The following is a 27,746-nucleotide window of genomic DNA, read 5'->3' as shown; positions in this document are numbered from 1 at the left end:
GTTTAGAGGTACAGTATGTTCTGTACATATTCATAACAAAGTATCTATCTGATTTTGACTATTTGAGAATTTACTTCTAATTTTGGTTGACCAAAATCAATTTACTTTTCTTGATTAAAATTTATTTATTTTCTTTGTCAACTAAAACTACACTAAAACTAAAAATATTTAATTGACTAAAATGTGACTGTAATTAAAATGCAATTTATTTAGAAGACAGAGACTAAACCTAAATCAAAATGTATTGTCAAAATTTATGCTGATTGCAATGTACCACCTCTAGCCTTTAAAGGTAAGTTTGAACATTAGAACACTAGAACACTCTAGACCAGTGGTTCTCAACCCGTGGGCTTTGACAGGGAAGGAATATGGAGGGCCGCGCTAAAGTCTTAAATCAGTACCAAAATTAGACAAAAATCAGTGGAAACAAGAAAATAATCCACATTTTTTACGCATTGTTTGTGGCAGACCGTACTTAAAGGATGCAAGCTGCAGGATTTTAGGGCTTAGAGACGCTTTGTTTAATTTAGTTATTTTAGTACTTTAGTAGGATCAAAATGCAGCTGTAGCTGTTAACACTGGCTGATGCAAGCGATGACGCAAGAGATTTAAGCAATAATAATTTAAATTTGACTGTCGCACACTTTTTCGGTTAACCTTTTTATTGTGCAGAGTAGACTTAGATTACTTTAGGCTTGTAGAGAAGTTTAGACCCTAAAATGGATCAATTTTTGAAATGTAAGCCTTCGACTTCACACCAAGAAACAGTAGTGGCAGCGAAAGCGGTTATAATCAAGACGACACTAAAGTTGTTACTTGTAAGAAAACTAAATATGCTTGAAAATATGATGTGGAATATATTAAATACGGTTTTGTTCATTCAGCAAATGACCGAAATCTGCCAATGTGCATTATTTGTATGCAAATCCTCTTGAACGAAGCTATGAAGCCGACAAAATTGCATCATCATCTTACTACAAGACATTCAGAACTACAGAATAAAACCAAAGAATATTTTGAGCATAGAGCCACGGAATACACTAAACAGTGTTAAAAACAAGAGTTACTCTCAACGAAAAAAACTGTTAAAGCATCCTACTTGATTAAGGCGACCAGAATTTTTTGGGCCAATCCGGGGACATGAGGTGGCTAGAGGAGCGTAAAATCTACAGATCACGAGTAGGGACTTAAAGCACTACAGAGTACAAAGCGAAAGCTTATCACGTGATTTCTCGCCAAAGTTGCAGGATGTGGTAAAGCATAACCTCCGTCAAAACACCACCGAGTTCAAATTATCGTGGTGATGAGATACATTCAAAAAAGTGAACCAGCTGAAACCAGGAATGAAATCTTAAACCAGGGACAAGACGGGGACATGTTTCAGAGTGGGGACAGTTGTCCGAAAAAGGGAACTGTCCCCGGAAATTGATTGCTCAGAGAATCTTAAAAGCAAATAAACTACACACAATTGGAGAAGATCTTATCATGCCGGCTGCTCTTGAGATTTGCGATGTATTGTTTGGCTCAGAATATGCTGAAAAGCATTTCCATCTCGAATGATACTGTCCGCATTTCTGAAATGTTGGAGGACATTGTCACGCAGTTAACTGGTTACAGTCCACTAAGTTTGCGATTCAATTAGATGAATCAGCTGATATCACTGGCGAAGCACAGCTGCTTGTTTATGTTCGCTATTGTTGGCAAAATGTTATGGAAGAGGAATTTCTTTTTTGCAAGTCATTTCCATGAAGAACGACGGTGGATGAAATATTTAGTGTTATAAAGGAATTTTTCACAACTTTTGGCCTGCAGTGGATGAACCGCATCAGTGTTTGCACCGACGGTGCTGCCACAATGACTGGTCGCAACAATGGTGTTGTAGCCCGCATAAAGCAAGTGTCGCCCGAAATTGTAGACACTCATTGCATGATCCATCGTGAAGCGTTGGCTTCAAAGAATTTGCACAAAACTCTGGGATCTGTACTCGATGACTGTGTATGGATTGTAAACTTCATTAAAACTAGAACAGTGAACAGTCGATTATTTGCTCAATTTTGTATCGAGGCAGATGCAGAACACAAGCATCTCCTATTGCACTCGGCTATTCGTTGGGTATCCAGAGGGAAAGTTCTCGCAAGGGTGTTTGAACTTCGTTTCGAATTGTTGCAGTTTTTGACCGAACACAATCTCAACCTGGCTGTTAAGGTCGCAGATACTAAGTGGTTTGCCATACTGGCATACCTTGCTGACATTTTTAGTCTTTTGAACAGTCTGAACACATCACTGCATGGTAAAGATGCCAGTTTACTCAAGACATATGACAAAGTGGCAGCTTTTAAGAAGAAGCTACGACTTTGGCGCACGCGACTCGAAAGCAATTCACACAACATGTTTCAGTTATTTTGTGAATTTATAGAGAGCAATGAAGTCAATGGCGAGATGCTGAAACGGGTCACTGGTGTAATAAGACAGCATCTGACATATTTTGCTGAATATTTTGACAAATACTTCATGTCCGAAGACATTGAAGCTTTTGACTGGATTCATAATCCTTTTCAGTGTGCATCCTCTGAATTAACCGGTCGTGCACAAGATGAATTAGCGGAGCTGTCTAGTGATCGCAAATTACAAATCAAATTTGATGATCCTGCTACGGTTATCTCTTCCTTCCAGTGCATAGTTTCGCTTGAATATTTGTTGTTGTCAGCACTACCGATGAAAGTTCTTACATCTTTGTCAACAACTTATTTATGCGAGGTTTCATTTTCTGCATTGACAGCCATGAAAACAAAATATTGGTCAAGAATGAACGTGGAGGATGATCTTCGGTGTGTTTATCAAAAATTTCAGCCAGAATTGACATGCTATGTAAGCCCAAACAGCATCATCTTTGACAACTTTACTAATGTAAATGAAAATAAAATAAACCAGATAATGATTATCGTCTCTCAATTTATTATTGTATTTGTGTAGCAAGCAATGAGCAACTAAACATGTGAAGAAAAAATTACATAATACTGTATATTAGTAATATTTACCCCCAATTTCCTAAACGCATGAGCAATAAATTATATGCCAGCGAAGGCTAACATGTGGGCCGCAAAAATGTTTGAATTGTTAATGTGGGCCTTGCGTAAACAGGGCCTGAGAACCACTGCTCTAGACGAGAACAGGCCATTTAGCCCAACAAAGCTCGCCAGTCATATCCACTTGCTTCCTCCAAGAAAACATCAAGTCGAGTTTTGAAAGTCCCTAACATCTTACTGTCTACCACACTACTTGGTAACTTATTCCAAGTGTCTATCGTTCTTTGTGTAAAGAAAAACTTCCTAATGTTTGTGTGAAATTTACCCTTAACAAGTTTCCAACTGTGTCCCCGTGTTCTTGATGAGCTCATTTTAAAATACAAGTCTCGATCCACTGTACTAATTCCCTTCATAATTTTAAACACTTCAATCATGTCACCTCTTAATCTTCTTTTGCTTAAACTGTAAAGGCTCAGCTCTTTTAATCTTTCCTCATAATTCAACCCCTGTAGACCTGGAATCAGCCTAGTCGCTCTTCTGTGGACCTTTTCTAGTGCTGCTATGTCCTTTTTGTAGCCTGGAGACCAAAACTGCACACAGTACTCAAGATGAGGTCTCACCAGTGCATTATAAAGGTTGAGCATAACCTCCTTGGACTTGTACTCCACAGATCGTGCTATATAACCTAACATTCTGTTAGCCTTCTTAATGGCTTCTGAACACTGTCTGGAAGTTGATAGCTTGGAGTCCACTATGACTCCTAAATCCTTCTCATAAGGTGTACTCTCGATTTTTCGACCGCCCATTGTGTATTCAAACCTAATATTTTTACTTCCTATGTGTAATACTTTACATTTACTGACATTAAATTTCATCTGCCACAAATCTGCCCAAGCCTGTATGCTATCCAAGTCCTTCTGTAATGATATAACGGATTCCAAATTATCTGCTAATCCACCTATCTTGGTATCATCTGCAAACTTAACAAGCTTGTTACTTATATTCCTAAATATAGTTTGTAAATCGTTTATATATATTAATATATTAAAAATAGCAGTGGCCAGTTCTGATGAGGTTCCTCGCACCATCACCCTCTGCTTCCTGTGTCTGAGCCAATTCTGTACCCATCTAAAGCCATTACCCTGAACTCCCACTTCTTTAAGTTTGATGCCCAACCTCTCATGTGGCACCTTATCAAATGCTTTCTGAAAGTCCAGATAAATAATATCATAAGCTCCACTTTGATCATATCCTTTTGTTGCCTCCTCATAGAATTCCAACATGTTAGTAAAACCGACCTCCCTCTTCTGAACCCATGCTGACTGTTCAGAATAACTCCTGTCCTTGCCATGTGTTGCCCAATCTTATCCTTAATAATTCCTTCCGTTAATTATCCAAGTTTGGATAGTAAGTTCCTTGCCGTTCATTGAATGCACTTTAGACGTGTATCCTCAGGGGGCGCTCTTTCTCTTCTGGGATGTGTTTCTTGATGCAGTACAGACTAGGACCAAGATAATCGCTTTTGTAACCATGGCACAAATAACTAACAAGAGAGAAATACGGTACAAAAAGAGATATATGTATTTAACTTGCTTTAAATGATAACTTCCATTTCCATAATATAACGCATAATCATGTATACATACATATTCAGACCGGAGAGAAGCCAAGGAACAATATAGCCATCACAGCCAGTTCTTCGGGTGAGAAAACACTGTCCAGCAGCAATATTTGGCAGAGAGGCACTTGTGACTTGGTGCTGGATCCTCGTCATTATAACCACTCACATATGTACATATTCATATAGGGTGGTCCAGATCTAATTATGCAATTTTCATTACGATACAACTTATTAAGTTTATTACATAGAACATCACCCAAAAAAATCCCGGACTATCGAGAAGTGTGCGAACTGACGACATGAAGAATCGATGTCGCACAGTGTTTCCGGTAATTGTGGGTAACTCAGGAGTGTTTTTTTTTTTTAATTAATGTTTTACTGAATGAAATTAATCAAATCCAATTCCATGAACCCAGAGGCGTTACAGCAGTAAAGCCTAAATTGTTGAGCAGCGCTGTACAATCTTTTCTGTTGATGGTGTGCTTTTTTACGTTTTGCTCATCAATGGTAGATGTTAGTGGAGAAGTATCTTCAATGGTAGATGTTAGTGGAGAAGTATCTTTACACTTCACAAATGTGCCCAATGGAGCAGTGAGAAAAGTTAAGTATGGAAGACCAAACGTATAAGTGCTGCTGGGATGAGTTGTTTATTATATTATATTATATTATATTATATTATATTATATTTATTATATTATATTATATTATATTATATTATATTATATTATAAATGTTGAACACAACTGAGGAGTGCTTGATGATTTGTGAAATTCATTCAATGCCAGCCTGCAGTTAGCTTGCTGCTGTATACACTCTAAACATTCATCATGGACAGTAATGGGGGAGAATTCACTTGAGCTCTTCCTAAATTTCTCAGAATGTGTTGACATATTCGCACAAAATCTCAAAGTCAGTGCTGGAAAGCTTTCTATGCATGGGTATGTGAATATTTGGATACCACCGCTCAGCAAGACAACTAAAAACCGATATGTACAAGAGAAGTCTGACAATATAATTGCAAGGGAATTAAAAATAATTTTTGTCACACCTTCTGTGTTGGTGCTGACTCTAGCAGACAGATATCAGCTGGCAGTGAAGATGTTTTGAGAACCCACGGCTGACAACTCAGTTGGAAGTCAGTTCAGGTTCAAGATTAGTATCTGCTACATTTTTAGAGATGTCAAACACATCCTGTCTGAATGGTCCTGGGCCTTAGTAGATGAGTTACATGACGTTATGATATACAATGGTGTGAAAAACTATTTGCCCCCTTCCTGATTTCTTATTCTTTTGCATGTTTGTCACACAAAATGTTTCTGATCATCAAACACATTTAACCATTAGTCAAATATAACACAAGTAAACACAAAATGCAGTTTTTAAATGATGGTTTTTATTATTTAGGGAGAAAAAATCCAAACCTACATGGCCCTGTGTGAAAAAGTAATTGCCCCCTGAACCTAATAACTGGTTGGCCCACCCTTAGCAGCAATAACTGCAATCAAGCGTTTGATAACTTGCAATGAGTCTTTTACAGCGCTCTGGAGGAATTTTGGCCCACTCATCTTTGCAGAATTGTTGTAATTCAGCTTTATTTGAGGATTTTCTAGCATGAACTGCCTTTTTAAGGTCATGCCATAGCATCTCAATTGGATTCAGGTCAGGACTTTGACTAGGCCACTCCAAAGTCTTCATTTTGTTTTTCTTCAGCCATTCAGAGGTGGATTTGCTGGTGTGTTTTGGGTCATTGTCCTGTTGCAGCACCCAAGATCGCTTTAGCTTGAGTTGACGAACAGATGGCCGGACATTCTCCTTCAGGATTTTTTGGTAGACAGTAGAATTCATGGTTCTATCTATCACAGCAAGCCTTCCAGGTCCTGAAGCAGCAAAACAACCCCAGACCATCACACTACCACCACCATATTTTACTGTTGGTATGATGTTCTTTTTCTGAAATGCTGTGTTCCTTTTACGCCAGATGTAACGGGACATTTGCCTTCCAAAAAGTTCAACTTTTGTCTCATCAGTCCACAAGGTATTTTCCCAAAAGTCTTGGCAATCATTGAGATGTTTCTTAGCAAAATTGAGACGAGCCCTAATGTTCTTTTTGCTTAACAGTGGTTTGCGTCTTGGAAATCTGCCATGTAGGCCGTTTTTGCCCAGTCTCTTTCTTATGGTGGAGTCGTGAACACTGACCTTAATTGAGGCAGGTGAGGCCTGCAGTTCTTTAGATGTTGTCCTGGAGTCTTTTGTGACCTCTCGGATGAGTCGTCTCTGCGCTCTTGGGGTAATTTTGGTCGGCCGGCCACTCCTGGGAAGGTTCACCACTGTTCCATGTTTCCACTTGTGTTATATTTGACTAATGGTTAAATATGTTTGATGATCAGAAACATTTTGTGTGACAAACATGCAAAAGAATAAGAAATCAGGAAGGGGGCAAATAGTTTTTCACACCACTGTAGCTGGATCTTTTTACTAAGTGTTATTGATTGTTTTTGTTTTTCTCTTACTATGTTTTGTAGCATATTGTTTTGTAAATTAATTTTGTTGTATTTTTGAATTACATTTACTCTGTTATTGTACCTTTGCGCATTGCAGATTAACGCCACAAGTAAGAGACCACATTATTGTGAACAATCCCATTTTGGATTTTGGATTGGACTATGAAGTTTGCTGGATTTTCATGTATTGTAAGCACTTCTTATTGTCTATTGTCAGAGTATCCACATCAGCAATAACATCTCCAGCACCGTAATACTGGATGCTGGAACCCCACAGGGATGTATGCTTAACCCACTTCTGTTCATGTTCTGTGATTCACAGTTCCAACAGCATTTTCAAGTTTGCTGATGACAGAACAGTATTGGGTCTTGTCAACAATGATGATGAGACAAAGTACAGAATGGAAGTAGAGCAAGTGCAACAACCTGTCTCACAATGCTGATACTTCAGGAAGACCCTCCCTGCCCACACTAGAGAAAGTAGAGAAAGTGAAAAGCACCTGGCGGAGGACCTAATGTACCTATCAATACCTTTTCCTTGACCAAGACAGAGCAGCAGCGACTCCACTTTCTGTGCTGGCTGAAGAGAGTAAGCCTTCTATGCCATATCCTCATCATATTCTATAGGGGCTTGAGTAGGAGTATTTCTGCTGGGTATAAGACCTATAATACATCCAATCGCAAGTCCATACAATGGGTAGTGTGCACTGCAGAGACCATCATCAGGACCTCTCTTCCTTCCCTTCCATCATGGACATGTTTATGAAGTGCTAAGGCCTCCAGCTCAGTGGGGGGTCCCTCTCACCCCTCTCACAGTCTCTCTTCTCTGCTTCCATCAAGAGTTTGCATACCAACACTGCAAGACTGAACAACAGCTTCTTCCTACATGAAGAAGCTGGTCAGGCTACTGAACACAGTATTACCCCCTGATCCCTGTGTGTGTACCCCTATTACAGGCTCATATTTAACTACTGCTCTGATCTGTGCACCTTTGAAGTCCTTGTCCATTATACATTTCCTGTTTTCACTGATTGTTGTCAGTATAATGTCAAGGTGTACAGAGTTTGTTCCTTGTTCTGCATCCCCTTATGTAAAATGACCTCTCTATTGTTATATTTTCATATTTATTTTGTAAATATTGCACCTCAGACATTTTGCTTAGAAGGTCATAACGGACTGCTGTTTTGCTATAAGTTTTCCTTAGATGAGCTATAATAATCTGCAGTTCAACTCTAGAACTTTACTCACAGATGTTTCATTCAGATCAGCGCCACATCAATTTGTTTTCTATGCATTTGTCTAAGTCTACACACATTTTCTTTTAGTTTATCTCAGTGTACAACTCACATCATAACCTTGGATTAGAATGACCTGTCAATTTCTGACTCAAACAGCAGGTGGAACGTTTCTGTATCAAAGGAACTGGACTGGCATACTTAAACAATCTTGACAAAGTAAAGTATTTGAACAAATTTGTATGATTGTGTTTTCAGCACAGGCTGTCCATCATCAGAGTAGTTAGCTATCTATCTGTGTGTAACATCAGACGGTCCAGATCTCCACATGGGTCATTTGGCATAAAAGAGAGACCCTCTGAGGGGGAGCAAGAGAATCATCCACCTGAACATCAAAGACTCCATTCATGCATCAGCCTGGCTTAGGAGTCAAGGTAAGCCATTTGAAAGATGCACCTTCTTTCTCTTCTTCTCTTGGTGTCCCACACAGATGTTTCCCTAAATGTTATTCTTGAGCTTCGATATTCTTCCAGAAAGTATTGTTTACATTTTTGCTTTTGGAACAAAGATGTTTTATAGGGCTCTATGTTCAGACTTTGTAATTATTATCATTTATGCTATTATTCATTTTCACTTCTACTACCCAATTTTAATAAATACTATTTTACTTTAAATTTATATTCTTTGTCTGCACATCTTGAGTGACTGAGGTAAATACTTGGCAAATAGTGTGGGTAGATTGCCATTTCTTTCCCATAGACTTAGCAGCTGAGGTCCTTCAAAATTAAGCAGCACGGAAAGAAGTAATGTGACATTGGCAAGTGTCAATAACCAAAGTTTGCCAGCCTTGAGTGTCTAGAGGACATTCAGGAACCAGGGTGTACCAGTCGTCAGCATTGAGGGGATATCCAGAGACCCAAGTTTGTCAGCCTTTAGTGTTTTGGGGACATCCAGGTAGGGAGGTGTGTCAGCCTCCTGTGTCTGGGGCAGTATTTCTCAATCACTGGTCAGTAAACTTGCACCGGTCTGTTAAGAATTTTTTTTCAGTAAAAAATCAGTAAATTCTCAGGTCATTTTTTAACCACTTTTGTGATAGCATTTGCAAAAGAAAATTCCGTCATGTTCAATATTGATGCTCAAAACTCCACGGGGAAACAGCCAACCCACTTTCCGTGCTAATGTTGGATAATCTGGGCGCTTGAAACTCCAAGGAGGACCAATGCCTCGGATCTAATGTCAGTAAATCTGGATGTCCAAAAATCCAAGGGAGAACACCTCCCAAGATTAATGCTAGTAGATCTGGATGGTAGAATCGCTGCTTTACTGAAAACAAGAGTACCAACACTTTATTTATTTCCACTTCAGGCACTAGCTGGACAATTTATTATACAGAGTAACTTGTATATTGTCCAGTTCGGCAGTGTGTGGAGATTTTTTTCCACTGTTAGTCTACAAATCAAAATGGTTGAAAACTGCTGGCCTAGAGAATATCCAGGGACCAAGGTATGTCAGCCTGCAATGTGTAGGATACATCCAAGAATATGCTTGTGGATCTCTCAAGCCAAAGCTAGTGAGTCCCTATGTGGAGCGAGTACTTAGAAGTGATAGACAGTGCAGGTATGTTTCATTATCGGTGTTTAAGATCAAGAACGATTGGATTCTACGTATGTGTGCCTGAGTTAGACATGATCTGTGCAAGAGTAGGCCAAACCATAATGAACTTGGTGAGTCCCACTCACCCCATGACAATACAAGGCCTCATTTGAAGCCTGAGGCTACATTTCAAAAGCAAAGCCTTATTCTGAGTAGAGCACCAGGCATGAAGCGCAACATATGAAAGACTGCCTTACAGGCAAACTTATTCAACTTATTACTATAAATATTCACACAGCCTGCAAAGCTTTGGATTGTGCATCTCCTAAAAATCTGCCGAAACAATAAATGTGTAACCTTCTGAAAGGATTTGCTCTTCCCACAGTTTTTTTTTTAATTTTTATTATTAGTTAATAAAAAATCAGACACGATATGGACACCAGAATTGAAAAAGCAAATTTTACTTTGAAAATATTTTGCAATATAAGCATATATATATTTTTTCATGTCTCAAAGAGATCTTTGCATTTCATATAATCAGATTTAATATAAACATGCAATTGGCAACATATACAAGGAAAATAACGCATATGCTCTTAAATGAATGAACAGCATGCATACTCAGGGTGGTGCACTTACCCATTCACTCTGTTATTAATTCATAGTTGTACTGCGCATATAATCCAGCAATGGAAAAAAATCAATATTAATAAATTCAACAAGGATGATTTTCACCTGCATTCCTGAATAGGTTCCACTTTTAAAACTGTACATTGAAACACCAAGAGAACTCACAGAGAGCTTTGCTATTTCATTTGAATTCACGGAGATTTTTTTGCTAAGTCTCCATGCTGCCGCAACCTTAGTGAGAGATTAATGCTTGAAATGGTTTACCCAACTAATCTTATTGTTAGAGTTGTAGAGTGTTAGCACCTGTCCTGGCAGCACTGGGCAAAAGGCAGGGGCCAACTGCTATGGTTAGGGCATTGCCAAGGGGCAGTCAAAATAAAAACTAATGTATGCGCGCCAAAAAACAGTGGCAGACTTCATTTATTGACATGGTTTGTTTGTGCTTTTTTCCACTGCCGGTTATGCACTTGCACAATGAACGGAATGCACAACTTTACAATTTATGTGCGTGAGCCACCCTGTACAAAAACATAAGGCATACAAGCAAAATGATCATAAACAATACCTCCGTCCCCTCATAATATTTAAAGACTCGTGATAAGCAAAAAATAAAATACAAACTTCAAAAAATAAGGACAATCAAGAGAAGAAACTGTAATGGCAAAATACTTTAAATGAAAAGTGATTATTTAAGCAACATAAACACAGCACCACTGACACTTTCATGGTCCTGGCTTTGTATTTATTTTTAAGAGGTGCAGAATAAAAAAATGGTGAAAACATGCGCGACTTGTCTGTCTCATGAAATTAGACCAAGCAAACAAGCCTCTGCCGGCTGCATGCTAACATGATTTGGTTCTTAGCCTTTAAAAGTAAAAACAAAAGATACTTGTAGAGTAAAATTATGATCAAAAGTTCATCATGAATCCCTGTTCTCTCTTCTCCCACAATTAAGACCATGTCAGTCATTGGGCATTTGAGGTTCCTGATTTACAATGACTGCCCTAATGAAATAAATTATTAAAAAAAAAAAACAAAAAGACGAAAACCTGACTTCAGGTTATTAAAGAACACTTTTGCTTTTGAAACACTGTTGAGCAAACTGCAATTTCACTAAAAACCCCCAGCCACAGCAAAGGAGAAGATGCAGTGCAGATCGTTTTTTCCTGAATTTGGGGTGTGAGTGACATTAACAAGAGTATCTTCAGAGAAAATCTTCCTTCTACCCCACCATTGTCATTTTAGCAAACAAACCTGCTTGATTGTCTAAAAAAGCAGATGCAGTGTTATATGTTGATAAATCCTCTTTACGTAATGAGTCTTGTCATCATTAGGGTTAACGATTGGAAGCATTTCTGGTTCACATTTGAATCGTTCATCTTCCATCCACTCCTGCACCATCCAAGCAGGCCTATCTAATTTGGAGTCACTGGTCTCCCTTATTCTGTCCGTAATCAAACAGAACAAAACAAAAATGGTGGCTGCAGATTAGATTAGATCTGCATCCTCCCACCCAGCTCTCATCCTTAACATGAAGGTTTCAGTTTAATGCTTACTGTAAGCCTATACATTTCTTACACCAAGTTATTTAAGTTATTAATGTATTACTTATCACACGTTTAAAATTCTAGTAATGATTTTTGATATTTATAGAATCATGTATTATCGTTATTGTACTTTTACATTCTTCTTAAAGGCACAGTCATTAGAGTTCAGCAGCTAAGCATTTCGCTACATATTGTTCTGTATGTCTAATTTCTTCATGACAATTACAGTTTGATTTGAGTTCATTTTTTTGATCAGTCTAAACGGTGCTCATCGATCAGTGATATTTACCAGTGGGCAACTCTAGAAAAATGATGGGGTAGAAGTGATTTTTGGTCTTTTCTAGACAGTGAAAGAAGATCTGCCTTTACTGGTCCATAATTAGTATTAATAAGAATTCATTATTCTGTAATTCTAAGGTTCATAACAAAGCATGTTGTCACATAAATACATGTCAGCATCACCTCAGCGGAGCCCAGTCTCTTCCTCCAATCTGCACTTTGTATCTTCTCACTTACTGCTGCTGGGGGCTTTTGATTATTTTTGCCTCTTTTGAAAGCCTTTCTTTGGTACTTCTTCATCCCCTCTGATCATCGATATTAGAAGAGGATGGCTCTTATCGTCAATGAGATGCCCTTGGTTGACTGCAGCATGCCACACATCATCCAAGGCCTATACAATAAAGATGTCCGATTAATCAACTGATTGGCTTACCAAAAGAAACCAAAATCTGCAACACTAAAGAATCATTCATCTGTTCTCATATGTCACAAAAACGTCTATTGACTAAAAGAGGATTCACAAGCAGCTTGAATACAACAAAGCAGAAGAACACCACTGTGAATAAAAAAGTCTTTAAGAGTGAAATGTATATTTTTACCTTTGTGATTTACAAAGTAACTAAGACAAGATAAAAATGATCTTCATTTCTGCGGTCAAAAACAAATAAAACAAAAAAAATAAATAAAATCTGCTGGTCCAGACAGTCATCCATAATTGTCATACGGAACAAAGAAGAAGAATGCTACATGCATTTGGCCTCACCGGAGGTGACACTCAACGATTAGATTATGCTAACAATGAACTTCAACAATGAGTTAAATAAAACAAGAAAGACCAGTCAGTTTCAAAACAAGGCAAAACTGGAAAACAATTACAAAAAAACGACTTTGAATTGGCTGGACTTAAATTCAGTCATTTGCTTCTTTTATTCGGCACAACATGGCCTGTTTTTCCTGTGCTTGTTACCTTCACAGTATTTATTACCTTGGCTAGTTTTCATATTTGTGCAAGTTTTTATAAGGCAACATTGGTTCGAAAGGAATGGACTGCAGAAAACTAAGACAGATAGACAGACGGATGGACAGTGAGTTGAACTGCCTGGGACGTTTCTAGGTTTATCATTTTATTTCTGTCCAGGACACCTAGACTATGTTGCACACCGGTTTTCAGATGCTTCCTTCATCATTATGCACATCTTAAATTAAAAGGCTTATTCAACAGGACAGGCTTTTCCCATCCAAGAAAAGAATCTTCCATGTCCTAACCTGCTTGACTGATTTCAATCATATATTCTCCTGTCTGAAGGACTGCAAAAATATTAAACATTACAAGGTCATGCGAAAAGGCAATTTCCCCTTTGGGTCTAATAAAGAATATCAAATCAAAATCAAAAACTATAATTATATTCACATCCTATTAGAGGAGCATCCTCCAAACCTCTGATGCTGGTATGTCCTACCTGGTGATGCCAGTTAAATAAATGGCCCACCAGTGCGGCCGACGTAGGGGAGTGCAGATGAGGCTCTAACAAGGTATGCTGGACTGACATCAACGATGAGACCAGCACAGTCACAACCATGTTAGTTATATTTCTAGTAAACAGATACAATTATACAAAATATGATTCAGGTTTCTGCCTTCCAATCCTTAATGAGGTAAAGTTACATACAGCAAGCAACACACACCAAAAATAACATATCATTAATAAGCCATGTTCCCTTTGAGAGTAAAACAACAGAGAAGGGTAAAAAGTAATATGGTATTGTTAGAAGTGTACTTGTATTATTTAAAAAGCAGTAAAGGCTCCTCCTGTATGAACGCAATGCTAATTCCATTAGTGCCACACTGCACGTCAAGCTGTCAAATTGTTCACGCAGAGAAACCTCTAAAACATGTGTAAGAGAAAGCCGGGAAGATTACTGAGTAGCTGAGTAAGAAAGAGGAAGCGCCGCTTAGTGATTTGGAATTATCGGGAAAGAGTCAGCTCTTTAATGCAACAGTGAGAGAGCAAATCATGTACAAACTTAAACGAAATTGGCCAGACGATGATTTCTGAGGTGACAGATATATGAAGTCCTATGCAGCATACTATTTAACATGGAATATTCCATCTGAAATTAACTTTACGGAATAGCAATCGGATGCCTTACAAACACGAGTAAGGAAATGAGAGTGCTAATGTAAAGTTATTATAACTGACGAATAGGGCTAGCAATATAACTATATTGTTACTAATAAAAGTACCATTATTAGTATTATAAAGAATATAGCTAAAATTAGGATTCTAATTCTTCCAGAATATAAGTACTATTAGAGTTATTGTTAACTGATACTCTGGTAATAATAAAAGAAGGATTTTCTAAATATACTGTAGTTCTTCATTGACCCACCTTTGGTATTCTGCATAAGTCAATTCAGGGCTCCAAGAAGCCCAAGCCAATAATGGCGGAGTTGAAAGAACAACCCATTATGGGATGTCAGCTCCATTCACACCAATTTGAAGTCACCAATTGGTTTAACACGAGGGAGGAAACTGGATCACTGGGAGCGAATTACACATAGACTGTGTCCGGGCCAGTGTTAACCACCTTATTATTATTAAACAATACCAATAAAGTTACTATTGAATAAGGTTTTCTAATAAAAGTACCACTATTATCATTAGTAGTAGCATTATTCGATCATTACTAGTAAAAGTACCATTATTTTAATTATACAGGATAGAATTTCTGATTTTTGTTTTGTTTTTCTGATCCTCTTTTATTCTATGTTAGTGTTCTCTTATTTTAATTCTTTTTCTTCATCATGTAAAGCACTTTGAGCTACATTATTTGTATGATAATGTGCTATATAAATAAATGTTGTTGTTGTTGATCCCATATGAACCAACATCTTCTAATGGACTGAAGCACAGAACGGCTGGTTGTGTTTTTTTTCAGATTCTCCCCATCTAGTAAGTGCTGCTACAGATTATTGTGAAGAAGACGCTGCCTGCGTGAACAGAATTCAGATTTATAGCAAACTCCTTCTGCTTTTATGAGCATCACTGCCTGTCAATACTGCAAATTCTGAAGAAACAACTGAGGTAGGTTTGTAGTAGCTGGTAAATTGTGATTAAAGTAAGTCAAGAGATTTGTATTTGCAAACATAATAGTAATAAATTAAGCCACAAATGCATCACATGAGCACCAACCAAAGCACAAATATATGTATTTTTTTACTGACAGAATAAAAGTAATGTAAAAATCACTGAAATATTGAAAGCGACAACTGATGTATGAAGTAATAAAATGGCCAGTCATGCCAAAGGTTTGAAGGGAGCTCCAGAAGAGCATGTCTCTGAGAGGGTCGAGGCAGAATGTTAATACGACATTCATGCTGAGCAATGCAAAATAGAATAACAGGCCAAAAAAAAAAAAAATCATTCTTAGTCACAAACTGAAAATGCTGGGGCTCTCTATTTACATTTCCACTGTCATGTATGACTTCTATAAACACAATATTTTACTCTGCATAGACAAGACGAGTTGTCCCGTGCTGCTGGGTGGCTCATCTGTTCATATAATCTACCCTTTTATTCAGTAACGTGACCAAAACAAAAAGAGCTATCTTAAACAGGATACATGATTTACAGGCATTCCGCTTCACGAAACATGAAGGAAGAGAGTAAACGGACACCAGAAAGTCTGTGCCAGGTTTGTTAGTCTGAGTAGCCAAAGAACCAAAGAAGAAATATTGCTTCATATCCTGCTTATAGCTCCAAATTACAAATGAGGCACCGCTGCCAGTGAGATGACCGCTGACTCAGTGGCAGGAGTGATCTCTAACACTGTATATTGCTTACTAAGCCAAAGCTGGCCTAGCTTAGGACATCATTGTGCTTTATAGGCAAAAAAAAAAAAAAAATTCAGAAATAAAAAAATGATGATAATATAGCCAGAGTCCTAAATGTCCTCAACAACCTCTGAGAAAACGATGTCTACCTAAATGCAACATGTCCTAAATTATTTAATAAATCTGAATGCAAGGCTTCTTCTTGGCTGCCAGACGGATTTTTAAGCAGCTGCCATACAAAGAGCGTATAATCCTATATCCTCGTAAAAGACAAGTGCCATCATGGACTGGCAAACACGAGGAGACATAAATCACATCAGCATATAGAGGTGCTCCTGTCTTCTTTACCCTCTGTCACTGTCTAGCCTGCATGGCATTGCTTTTAAGAGAGAGAGATTCATATTGTTAGAAAAAATGCGGCAACTTTCCCAATATTGCGCTTTCATTCCCTCATGTGTGGCACCTAGAAATGGTACATGCTCTTGGTTCCAATTTCATTTGTGGCTTTGTCTTATGCAAAAAATACAAATTATTTTCTTGCCATGCTCAGCATCTTATTTAAGGATACTCTAGAAAGACAACAGCTCCCAGGTGACTGTCCATCCCAGACTGAGCTGAAAGCGCTGTTGTGTTTCTTTCGTTAAAATACATAAGGCAGCCTATCATGACTTTTGAGGCAGATTTAAGAAACTCCTATTGTGCTTTATCACACGGATGTGTAAATGCAAATTTCAGATTATTTCTACAAAACAAGCAGCAATTTTGGTCAACTAAATATGAAGATTTTCACGTATATAAAAACTTTCTGAGTAATCGCCAACAGTGCCTGCCTTTTACTTAACTCATCATAACAGCATAATAGAGATTAAAAGGAATGCACTTGCACAGGATGGATGGAAATATTGAATCCCTTTTTAACTATATGTCTGACCAAAGCTAACATCTAAAGAAAGGTCATAATGCACTAGATCACACAATCCGTCGTGTGCCTTCTCCCCCCCCCCTTACTCGCAGCATCATTCAGATTTGTTAGATTTGCAGCACACACACTTAAATTCTGCATGTGCTGTACTTGACATCATTTTCTACTGGTCAACATTTATCTGAAAGCTCATTGATTTTTTCTTTGGCTTCTCCTTCTTCTGCTTGCTTCTTTCTTATATTTCGATGATGAACCCAAGGGATGAAGCACAACACTGCTCCCCCAATGATTGGTGGGATTCCTGCCAAGTAGAAGGCCACGTCGTAGGAGCCCAGTCTGTCACGTAGAAATCCTGTGAAGAAAAGTAATAAAGACATTGTCAAAAGATGTCCCCTTGGTGGCCAGTGGGCAGACACTTACGAAGACCTAGGGATGAGGTGGAGGAGGGATGAAAAGGCTGGTATGCAAGCAAAACACAGAAAACAGAGCCATGTGTTTCAGCCTGTCTGTGAGACGCCATTGGCTATATCATTTTAATTACATACTTACCTCCCATTTTAGATCTGCTGTCTTTGCAAGTGTCCATCTGTTTACTTGGAAGTGGAGAACTACATCCTACCCTGGAAGCACTGGGTGCAGATCAGCAAGCAATCAGTTGCAACCAGTATTGTCCATTGACCCACACCCTCAAAGAGAGGCAATTTAGAGTCAGTCATTAACCAAAAACACGCATATTGATTTAGCATGAGAGGGGAAATGAGAGCACCTAGAGAGATGATGCCCTCATACATGTAGAGGGAATGGAGCTGTAAAGTGGCAGACAAATTTGTGTGCCATCATGCCTCATTGATGCGCCTGCTGATTCAAACTCCTTCACACACACCACAGTGATGATGACCTCCTGTAATCCTGCTCTCTGTGGAATTGTAACAGATAACTGGCTTCGTATTGCATTTAGCATATTTGCTTCATACTTTAACTGGATCTAAAGTTTTCATTAGGAGTCTCTGTTTTTCTCAAATTTCCATAGTTGGCCACATTGAAGAGATTCTTATCGCTATTTTAGCTGTTTTTACACTCACATTTAAGACTTAATTTTTTCTGGCCACGGGTTTATGCTGTACTCAACGCTTGTTTCTTCTTATTGATCAAAATGTACAGTATGTCTTGCACATTGTCTGATGTCTGGACATACTGTCTTACACAATCATAGGAGACAAAACTAATTTAAACAAATAAATAAAAAAGCAACTAGAAGAATAAAGGTATTCTTGTCATCTAAGTAACATCAACATGACCTTGTTGAGATGGCCCCTCTCACTACAGGTTCTTTTTCTGCTACAAATTTTGGATGAGTGGGTCAATGCAGATAACATAAAAGCCTGGCTTTGCTCATTCCTGAGACTTATTAAAGAGCAGCACGTTAAGTTCTGCATTTTTAAAAATGACACATTTCACTGATTTGGTGGAAACTTTCATCTAAACTAAACAGATTGTTGTACACTCAGTTGCGATTTGCTATTGCTTCTCCTAATTCCTTGTGATGTAAGGAAGCACAAAGAAAAGGCACAAGGAACTCGGGATGCCCCAAATAATGTTCTTCTCTTCTCCCAGCTGAAGACCAGAAACCAGTCAAGGAAGGGCATGCCCAGGAGGAGCACTGGAAGCTCAGATCATGAGGACCGTCCAGTGAGAGCAGTGAAGCCATCTTAAAGGTCACATGGCCCAAAGACCATTAGTAAAGGAGAGGACCAGAAATAAAACTGTTAGTTCACCTTTGATTCTGAAGAGGGGAGAACTCTGCCAGGGGTGCAAAGTGTTCACCAGGGGACTTGTGCCTGCCTCTCCAAAAAATAAGGATTGAGGTCTCAGTGTGGACTAAACATTATCCAAGGGAGCTGGTAAACCAAGCCTCGACCTCCGTGACTGGCTAAACTTATGGATTTAAAAAAGGAGGACTGTAGTCTCTGTGTGGACGTCATGTGATATCAAGGAGTAGGTAAGACGAGCCTCAAACTTCATGGCTGCCTGAACTGACACCGGATGACTGATATGACTGTCTTTCCTTATAGGAAATTAAATCTTTTTTTTTTTAATATATATATATATATATATAACAAGTAGTGGATCCCTTACACTACACACCCCATTGTGGCTGCACCCCCACCTCCACATGTACACCTTGTCACTGTTATTGTGACCGCTCTTTGTTTTCGTGGCGTAGCCTGATGTTCACTGTTAGTTGTGGGACCATAGTGTTTTTAAATGTAATAGCTTCACTCAGGAAATTTTGGTTGAAATTGCTATAATCGGTTTATAATTATTGATATACAGTATATTAATATGGAACAAGTTTGAATGTACATGGAAAACTTAAATCTACAGTATAGTTTGATGGATCAATATTTTTTGTTGACAACTAACTTTTGCTAAATAAGATATGCCATGTGAATTAGTAACTTTTGCTGAATGTTTGTTCTGAACAGTCATTTGCAGGGACTTAATAATGAAATAGCTCTTGCTAAATGATATAACTCTGTGTCATTTATGAAACAGGTTCAGAACGCCCATAAACAATGGTGCTCCCATCTGCGTACTGATTCCAAGTAACTTTATATTAATTTATTTCTTTAAATCTGTTTATCTACTCCTCAGACTGCTTGGTAGACAATGGGGAACCTTTTTTGGTTTTCAATGGGAACAATTTGTCATTTTTTTGTTTCTGCATGGCTGATTAGAATGTCAGAGCAAAAGGGGAGAATACTGTATAAGTAACATTAAGCCATTATTGATTTTTAACTATAACTAGCTGAAATACCCTGCGTTGCCCAGGAGGAAAATAAAGTATGTGTTTTTTTTTTTTCATTTTTTGAGAAACTTTAAAAATAAAAATACATTAACAAACAATGAAGACTTACTAATGTGCTTGTCTTGCAGTCTTGTATGTATGTTATCATCCCGTTGATGCTCAGAACCGGCCAACTCTATTTAATTTCAAAAGCAACAGATGCGCGGTGGCGCTCAAACATAAAGAATGCTGGCAGTCACCTCCAGTTTGCCCTCTGGTGGTCAAGTGTCAACTGGGTGATAACATACATACAAGGCAGCAAGGTCACCACCATCTTACCCAGAAGCGGGTAGGTTAGGGCTAATTTCCAGTATTTTTAGTCGACCAATGATAAACATGTCTACCAAGTTCCATGAAAATCGCTCCAGCTGTTCGGAAGTGATGCTGGAACATACATACACACACACACACACATTGACTTTTATATTAAATAAAATTACTACATATGTAAAAAAAACAAATCAACCAGCCCATCTGTTTATTATGTCCACTGGACCCCAGGCACAAACAGCACAGCCGTCTATTCCACACTCTCAGGTAACAGACAGTGCACTCTGTGGCCAAAGAACTGGCCTTGAAGCTTAATGGTCCTCCTAACGGTCTGTGTCTCTTGAGCTGAGTTTCTTAACACTTACAATGTCTTTGGGTCAAATTTGACCTGATTTTCAGAGGGAAGGAGATTGTCGCTCAGGATTTCACGATACATGGCTCCGTCCATTTTCCCGTTAATGCGATTAAGTTGTCCTGTGCCCTTAGCAGAAAAACACCCCCAAAGCAAAATGTTTCCACCCCCATGCTTGACGGTGGGGACGGTGTTTTGGGGGTCATAGGCAGCATTTTTCTTCCTCCAAACACAGCGAGTTGAGTTAATGCCAAAGAGCTCTATTTTGGTCTCATCAGACCACAGCACCTTCTCCCAGTCACTCTCTAAATCATTCAGGTGTTCATTGGCAAACTTCAGACGGGCCTGCACATGTGCCTTCTTGAGCAGGGGGACCTTGCGAGCCCTGCAGGATTTTAATCCATTGCGGTGTAATGTGTTTCCAATGGTTTTCTTGGTGACTGTGGTCCCTGCTAATTTGAGGTCATTAACTAACTCCTCCCGTGTAGTTCTAGGATTCTTTTTCACCTTTCTCAGAACCATTGACCCCCCACGAGGTGAGATCTTGCGTGGAGCCCCAGAGCGAGGTCGATTGATGGTCATTTTGTGCTCCTTCCATTTTCGAACAATCGCACCAACAGTTGTCACCTTCTCTCCCAGCTTCTTGCTAATGGTTTTGTAGCCCATTCCAGCCCTGTGCAGGTCTACAATTTTGTCTCTGACATCCTTGGACAGCTCTTTGGTCTTTCCCATGTTGTAGAGTGTGGAGTCTGCTTGATTGATTGATTCTGTGGACAGGTGTCTTTTATACAGGTGACTAGTTAAGACAGGTGTCCTTAATGAGGGTGACTAATTGAGTAGAAGTGTCTAACCACTCTGTGGGAGCCAGAACTCTTAATGGTTGGTAGGGGTTCAAAAACTTATTTCCCTCAATGAAATGCAAATCAATTTCTATCTTTTATTTAAAGTTATTTTTTCGATTTTCCTTTTGATGTGCAATCTGCCACTGTTGAAATAAACCTACCATTGAAATGATACTGTTCTGAGACTTTTCATTTCTTTGTCATTGGACAAACTTACAAAATCAGTGAGGGGTCAAATAATTATTTCCTCCACTGTATATCTTCTAAAGGTGCAAGGCACTGGGCTGACTTCTGTGTTGTCTACCTTCTGGGCTTCCCTAGTTCTTTTTAAATTCAGTTCAGTCATTACTGTTTTAGAATATCCTATTTCATCTGAGCTATACAGCCTTGTTATTATTATTTTTATGAGAGGTGAGCGATAGCAAATTTGTATACAGTCAAGTTGCAATATAGCCTTGCTTTGGTTTTAAGGTCCCTAAATAAGAACTGGATGTAATTTTCATTGGGGGTGCAAAAGCATATTTAGAGAAGTCAAGGGCTGCTGGCTGTGGAAACGTTTAATAACCACCACTCTAGGAGGAAGGCATGCAGACAGTGAGATGGGGCGGCAACACATCCAGCAGTTAACATCTCATTGTGACCAGACACAGGCTACAAAGATATTTTTTGAGAGAAAAGAGATCCATTAAAGATGATCACCCTGTGTATGAGACACTCTTTGGAAAGTTTTGCTAGGACCCACAAGAGTGTGCATTATGTGAGTCATTTGTAGATCAGCAATATTGTGAATACCTTTACCTGTGCAGAGAAACACCACATAAAAGGAATGGCCTGAAACAGTGCAGATGCTGGACATCATCTGCTTTGAGTATAAAATCAGATCTTAAAAAAAGCAAGCCTTTTTGTATTATGTTTCTTTACTCATTCAAACTTCATTCATTTGAATGTAACTTTTCAAACCAATTGTTCCATAATTCAGGTGACTTTGTTGACTTGGCTTTGTTGTTTTTCCGTACAGCTGAGAATTTCTCCCACAAGCTGTTAAAAACTGCTCATGACTCGCCATCCAGCACTGTAAAATACACTTTAGTGCTGTAAGGTAAAGATGTATTTCTCTAGCTTTATTCACAAACAGCAGATGTTCATTTTCCACACTTTACCACATGATGGCAGTATAAACATGTCAAATAGGGTTGTCAAAATTATAGCATTAAAAAAGAACATTTTTCAATAAAAAAAGTTTACAGCTTGAAACCTTGCTGGTTGTACTTCATGTACATTTATTTTATTATGATAATTTGTATAATTTATGTATGTGTTGACCTTTAAATTCCAAAAATATTCTCAGTGGGTCTACCATTAAAATAAATAAAAGCCCAGCACCAGTAAAAAAAAATAATAATGAGCTAAAATCAGACTTATTATTTTGTATAAACCCATCCAGAGTTGGCTTTTGCCTTATTTTTAATACGCTCACCTAATCTAGGGTTGACTTTGGACTGGCATCTGGAGCTGGAGTATTTTATGCTTTATGCCTGATACTAACCCTTAACTGTATTTAAACAGGTTTGAAAATAGAGGAATGTAATGGATGGATGGTCTTTTGTACATTCCTGTCTATATTCCTTATGTTTAGTTTGTATATTGAGATATAAGTTGGACTCTTTGAATTTAAAATGTTTATACAGTATACAGTATGTAACTCTTTAATCACTGCTGCAACTATTCAAGGCAAGGATCCAACAAATGCTCAGAGTCACAGACGCATTCGCCAGGCTTTGGAGCCAGTCCTAATTCCAAAGTTACACTTTTTGATTTGTCGTGATTTCTCTTAGTAACACTGCTTTAAGTCAGTAAGTGCTTAACTTGGAGATATTCTTTGGAAATTAAAAAAAATGTTCATATTGCATTCCATGCTACTAGGTTTTAATCAGTCATGCTTATAAAAAGGTTAAGTGTGATAAGTATCCACTCAATAACATCTGCATTATATGGTGTAAAGTTCATCATCATCATCATATATTAGCTATGGTATTCACCACACTTTTCCAATCAGGGCTTTATGCTCAAACTCATAAAATAAGAATGCACAGCAGGGGGCAGTAGACTTTGATCCATCTGGTGCTGTAAAAATCAGTGTGTGAAGGAGACGGGTGCTGGCTTAGGAGGAAACCTGGAATGTTTCTCCAGGATGACAGAGGGTAGGGCAACCTGGCATGTGCTTCAGATGCCTGAATTAAGAATAAGAGAGAAGCCATGAAGGGCTGGTAAAAGGCAGCAAGGCTCCCAGCTCACTAGGTTGCAGGGGTGGATGTCTCCTTACAAAGGAAAAGTGCCAAGATGCCATTTTAGAGAAGAGACTGGCACTATGGTGTTCTGACAGACAGCTCTAGGTCCGTAAGGCTGCAAGAGGAAATATGATAGGACATATGATCTCAGGTGGGAACAGACAGGGTCATGCTGTTTCTTGGAATGTGGTCAGCTGAGGAGCTACATTGGAAATTTTTAATGGACACGGAGGCATGACAGAATACAAGATGCCTCTCCTCTATAAGAAGTTTTAGCCTGGTGTCCCTGCAGCCAAACAAGAACCAACAATGGCAGTAGAAGGTGATTTTGGGGAACTTAGCCAGAAATGACAATGGTATATGGCATAAAACTATTTTCAGCAAGAAGAGGTTGAGGAGAGAACTTGGTAAAAACAACCCAGGGGGGCCATGGGACAGAGATTTCAGTGCTACTGGAAAGGGGCAGAAGAAATGGGCCAGACACTCCACCTGACAGTCTGCAGCTCAAATATCTATATAGTTGGGTCTGGAGGGGTGGCAGGATTTGATTTGCTCTTTTGGTACTTTTTGTTATTCCTTTAATGTTTCTCTCTGTTGTGTGCTTGATTTAACGATATAAAACACCATTTTTGATATCTGTGACTCCTTGTCATGGAGAAACATGTTTCTTATGTCTGAAAAAAACCCTATTTCCATCTCCCACTGCCCACCCTAAGACCTGTAACCCACTAATCAGTTAGAACAAAATTAAACAAAAGCCTTAATATCTTACCAGCAATTGGTGGTCCAACAGTCATAGGTAAAGACATTAATCCCAGAAGGAAGCCGATGGCCTGCGACACATTTTCAGGGCCAACCAGCTCAAAAGCAATAGGAGCCATTATGCAGATGAAGCAGCCATCAAAAAGACCCATGAGAAGGCAAACAGCAATAAGACCTCCGAAAACATTGCACAATGGGACCATCATGGACATCAGGCCAATCACAAAAAATGAAGATACCTGGTAAATAAGAAGATTGTGCACTCATTTATGCAACTAAGCAAAATGGTATAAATTACAAATTAGAGGAACATCACAATTCACTTACGGCAACGCAGTCACAGCAGCAGAGGATAGCAATCCCTGCAATCGTAACTACATTTAATTTTTGTTGATGTTTTTAAACGTCTGTTTAAGAAAGTGTTCTACTTATTGGTTCTGTATTAAAAATGAACTATTAACTTGCTTTCAAAATTCCAGGCTGCCATAATTAATGACAATACAAAATGACTGTACCTGAAGGTAAACTTTGTTCACACCAGGAATGTAGTCAGCTACTCTTCCAAAAATCAAACGCCCAACACCCGAGGTGATGCCAATGCACAGCAGTAGAATTTCTTTGTTGACATCAGGACCAAACCTTTCTTTCACGTGCTCCATCTGTGAGGTGATAAAACACACACTAAGGACAAACATAACTCCTAATACAGTATGCAGTGTCAACAAGAATCCATGCGCAGTTTACATTTCCTGTTGCATTCTTGTACTATAGATGTTAGATGGAAGGGCAGTTAAATCTGCTTTGATGACTTCAGTCTGCAGTCTCAAACAAGCCTGCTTGTGGAGTTTTTAATGAATTTGCCTCATATGGTTTTACTTTAGTGGCCACATTTTTAAAAAGTTTAAATCAAAAGCAGATATATTTTTGCTTCAGTACTGACAATGCAATGGATGGGCCTGCTAAACCTTTTCCATTCATGGTGATTCCACAGAAAGATGGACAGATACATAGATAGACTTTATTTGTCCCCAAGGAAGACATTAAAGCCAATTTTTAACTGGGAATTGATATATTTGAAATAAAAGGCTGGAAATCCCAACTTCCACCTCTAAGATAATCTACAGTTTTAGCATATGCTAAGAGAATTAAATCTCTTCAGAGCTGAGCACAGAAAGGTCTGTGGGAGCCTAATTCAGGCCTTCGAAATTCAAAAAGGCTTCAATTAAGATGTCCAAGCAGAATCTGTTTAATTAAATAACAAATCATATGATCAAAGAATCTGGAGGAGTAATTCTTTGTAAAGGGTCATAGGAATCTGAAACAAACCACCGAGTCAAATACATGAAGCAGGAACTTTACTTTTAAAACGTTGGGCAACTTAACTTTTAGAAAGACAAAGGTGCTTTATGGACTGAATGGTCTCTGTAAAACGTATTATGTTCTAAATCACCATCTTATGCTTTGCCCTTTCCTGGATGATGTTGCTATTATTCACCAGCCTTTTGGTGATGTATTTGATCCAGATAGCAGGTCATCTAAACTGCCCTCAGGACTCCATCCTGCGATATTCATATATTAAATAATGTAATTAAAATAATACCAATAAAACGACAAAGAGCAACAGACAAAGTGGAGAACAAATGTATTAAATTAATTATATAAAAACACACAGACATAAATCTGAATCTGAATCGAATCTGAATACGAACCCCCAACTCAGACCAACATATACGGTACACAAGTAACACAAACAGAAAAAACTCTTCGACCACAGGCAACACACAAAGTTCACGCAGTTCTGTCAATTCTTAAATGAAATTTTAGTCCTTTTTTCTCTTTCTTTTTTTAGCAGAGTCTCCAAAACATGCTGTTTTGTCTTGGTATAGTAATATATTACTCTACTTTCCCCTTTTGTATTATTGATAAAGTAGCCTTTGTCAGAATGCCTCAAATCTCACAGACTTACCACTGTTTATAAGGTATTGTGCCATATAACCTCTCCCCACCTTCTACATTTATAACCTCAGGCAATTAGGTGTAGTAAAAGACAAGCAGGAATTAAGTTATACTTTAAATAATGTATTATTGATAATATTCATAAATAAGAACAATATGCAAAGTATATTTGAATATTGGCAACCATACAACCTAATAAATGTTGATGTGTAGTTTGAGGCGGCACACAGACTAGTTAGTTACTTAAAATGTCTCTAGTTAAGTCATCATTTTGTGGTCAGCTTTCTTCAGAACAGGCTGCATGCCTGTCTCAATATGACTGCCGAGCTGTGCTCTTCATTGGGTTGTCCTTTTCAGTTCATGGTCTGAGATGGTCTTTCATCGGTTTGGTAAAAGAGAGAGAGCAAGCACATTTATAGGTCTTCTGTCCAACCCCTGGAGCCAATAGGGTGTCATGGTACTTAAAGGCTTCTGATGCAAGCCAGTTTCAAACAGCCATACTTCAGACCAATGGGGCAGAGAATATCTTCACATCTGCCCACAAAACCAAATGTTAAGGTAAAGCTTGGCAGTTAGGCAGCCTGGCTTTGTGTGGGGGTTGAGAGAGAGACTTTAGCAGAGAAACATTAGCCAAACTTGTTTGAGGCATGTCCCCCAACCCTGTCGTAAAATTACCCTAATAAGGGGGAAGGAGTTCTTAAATCATCAAACCATTGCTGTTATTATCACTAATGTAACACTAATATTACATTGCTTTATCTAAGTTACAAATAAAGACATACAAAATATTTATCAACTTGTATGTAAAATTTCACATCACCACACTTGCTACCGCAGAAAAATAAAAATTGCTTTCAGGTCACCCAATCTAAACCCTCTCGACTGTCCCGTCAGCTACTTCCCGAAGTGTGTTGGCCAATGAAGTCTTTGAAATGGCTCCCTCTAAACTGGAAACCTTTAAGTGAGGCATTCTGGCCGTGGATAGACTATGTTTGAATTCTCCATCAGAAAGACTGTGCTCGGTCTCGTTCCTCCATCTCCTGCCTTTTCACGCTTCTTTTCAACTGTAAACTAGTGTCCATTTACCATGGCAACTTCCCAGAAATTATTGCAACAGATCCTATCCCACAAAGGTCCTCTTTATGGTCCACCTTGCCTGTTTTTTTCCCTTCACTTTACTAGGTGCTTGGGTGCTGACAGGGTTTACATTGAGGATGTCACAGAGAAACAAAAGACAAA

The 27,746-nt window shown here is 38.6% G+C and overlaps 1 protein-coding gene across 2 annotated transcripts in view; it reads right to left on the bottom strand.

Moving 5' to 3' along the window:
- Positions 1-15,218: 15,218 nt before the first annotated feature.
- slc16a10 (solute carrier family 16 member 10) overlaps positions 15,219-27,746 on the bottom strand; it is a 159,097-nt gene continuing 146,569 nt past the window's right edge. For both annotated transcript variants that reach the window (XM_039747937.1, XM_039747938.1), the window contains exons 4-6: positions 25,067-25,210; positions 24,562-24,790; positions 15,219-17,541 (exon numbers count right to left, since the gene is read on the bottom strand). In XM_039747937.1, the coding sequence (XP_039603871.1) occupies positions 17,360-17,541; positions 24,562-24,790; positions 25,067-25,210 (555 nt within the window). In that variant the 3' untranslated portion in view covers positions 15,219-17,359. The remainder of the gene's footprint in view (positions 17,542-24,561; positions 24,791-25,066; positions 25,211-27,746) is intronic.

This window comes from Polypterus senegalus, chromosome 3 (genome assembly GCF_016835505.1).
Source record: "Polypterus senegalus isolate Bchr_013 chromosome 3, ASM1683550v1, whole genome shotgun sequence".
Lineage (NCBI taxonomy): Eukaryota > Metazoa > Chordata > Cladistia > Polypteriformes > Polypteridae > Polypterus > Polypterus senegalus.
Note: the sequence above shows the minus strand (reverse complement) of the source record. Positions and strands in the feature narration are given on the sequence as shown.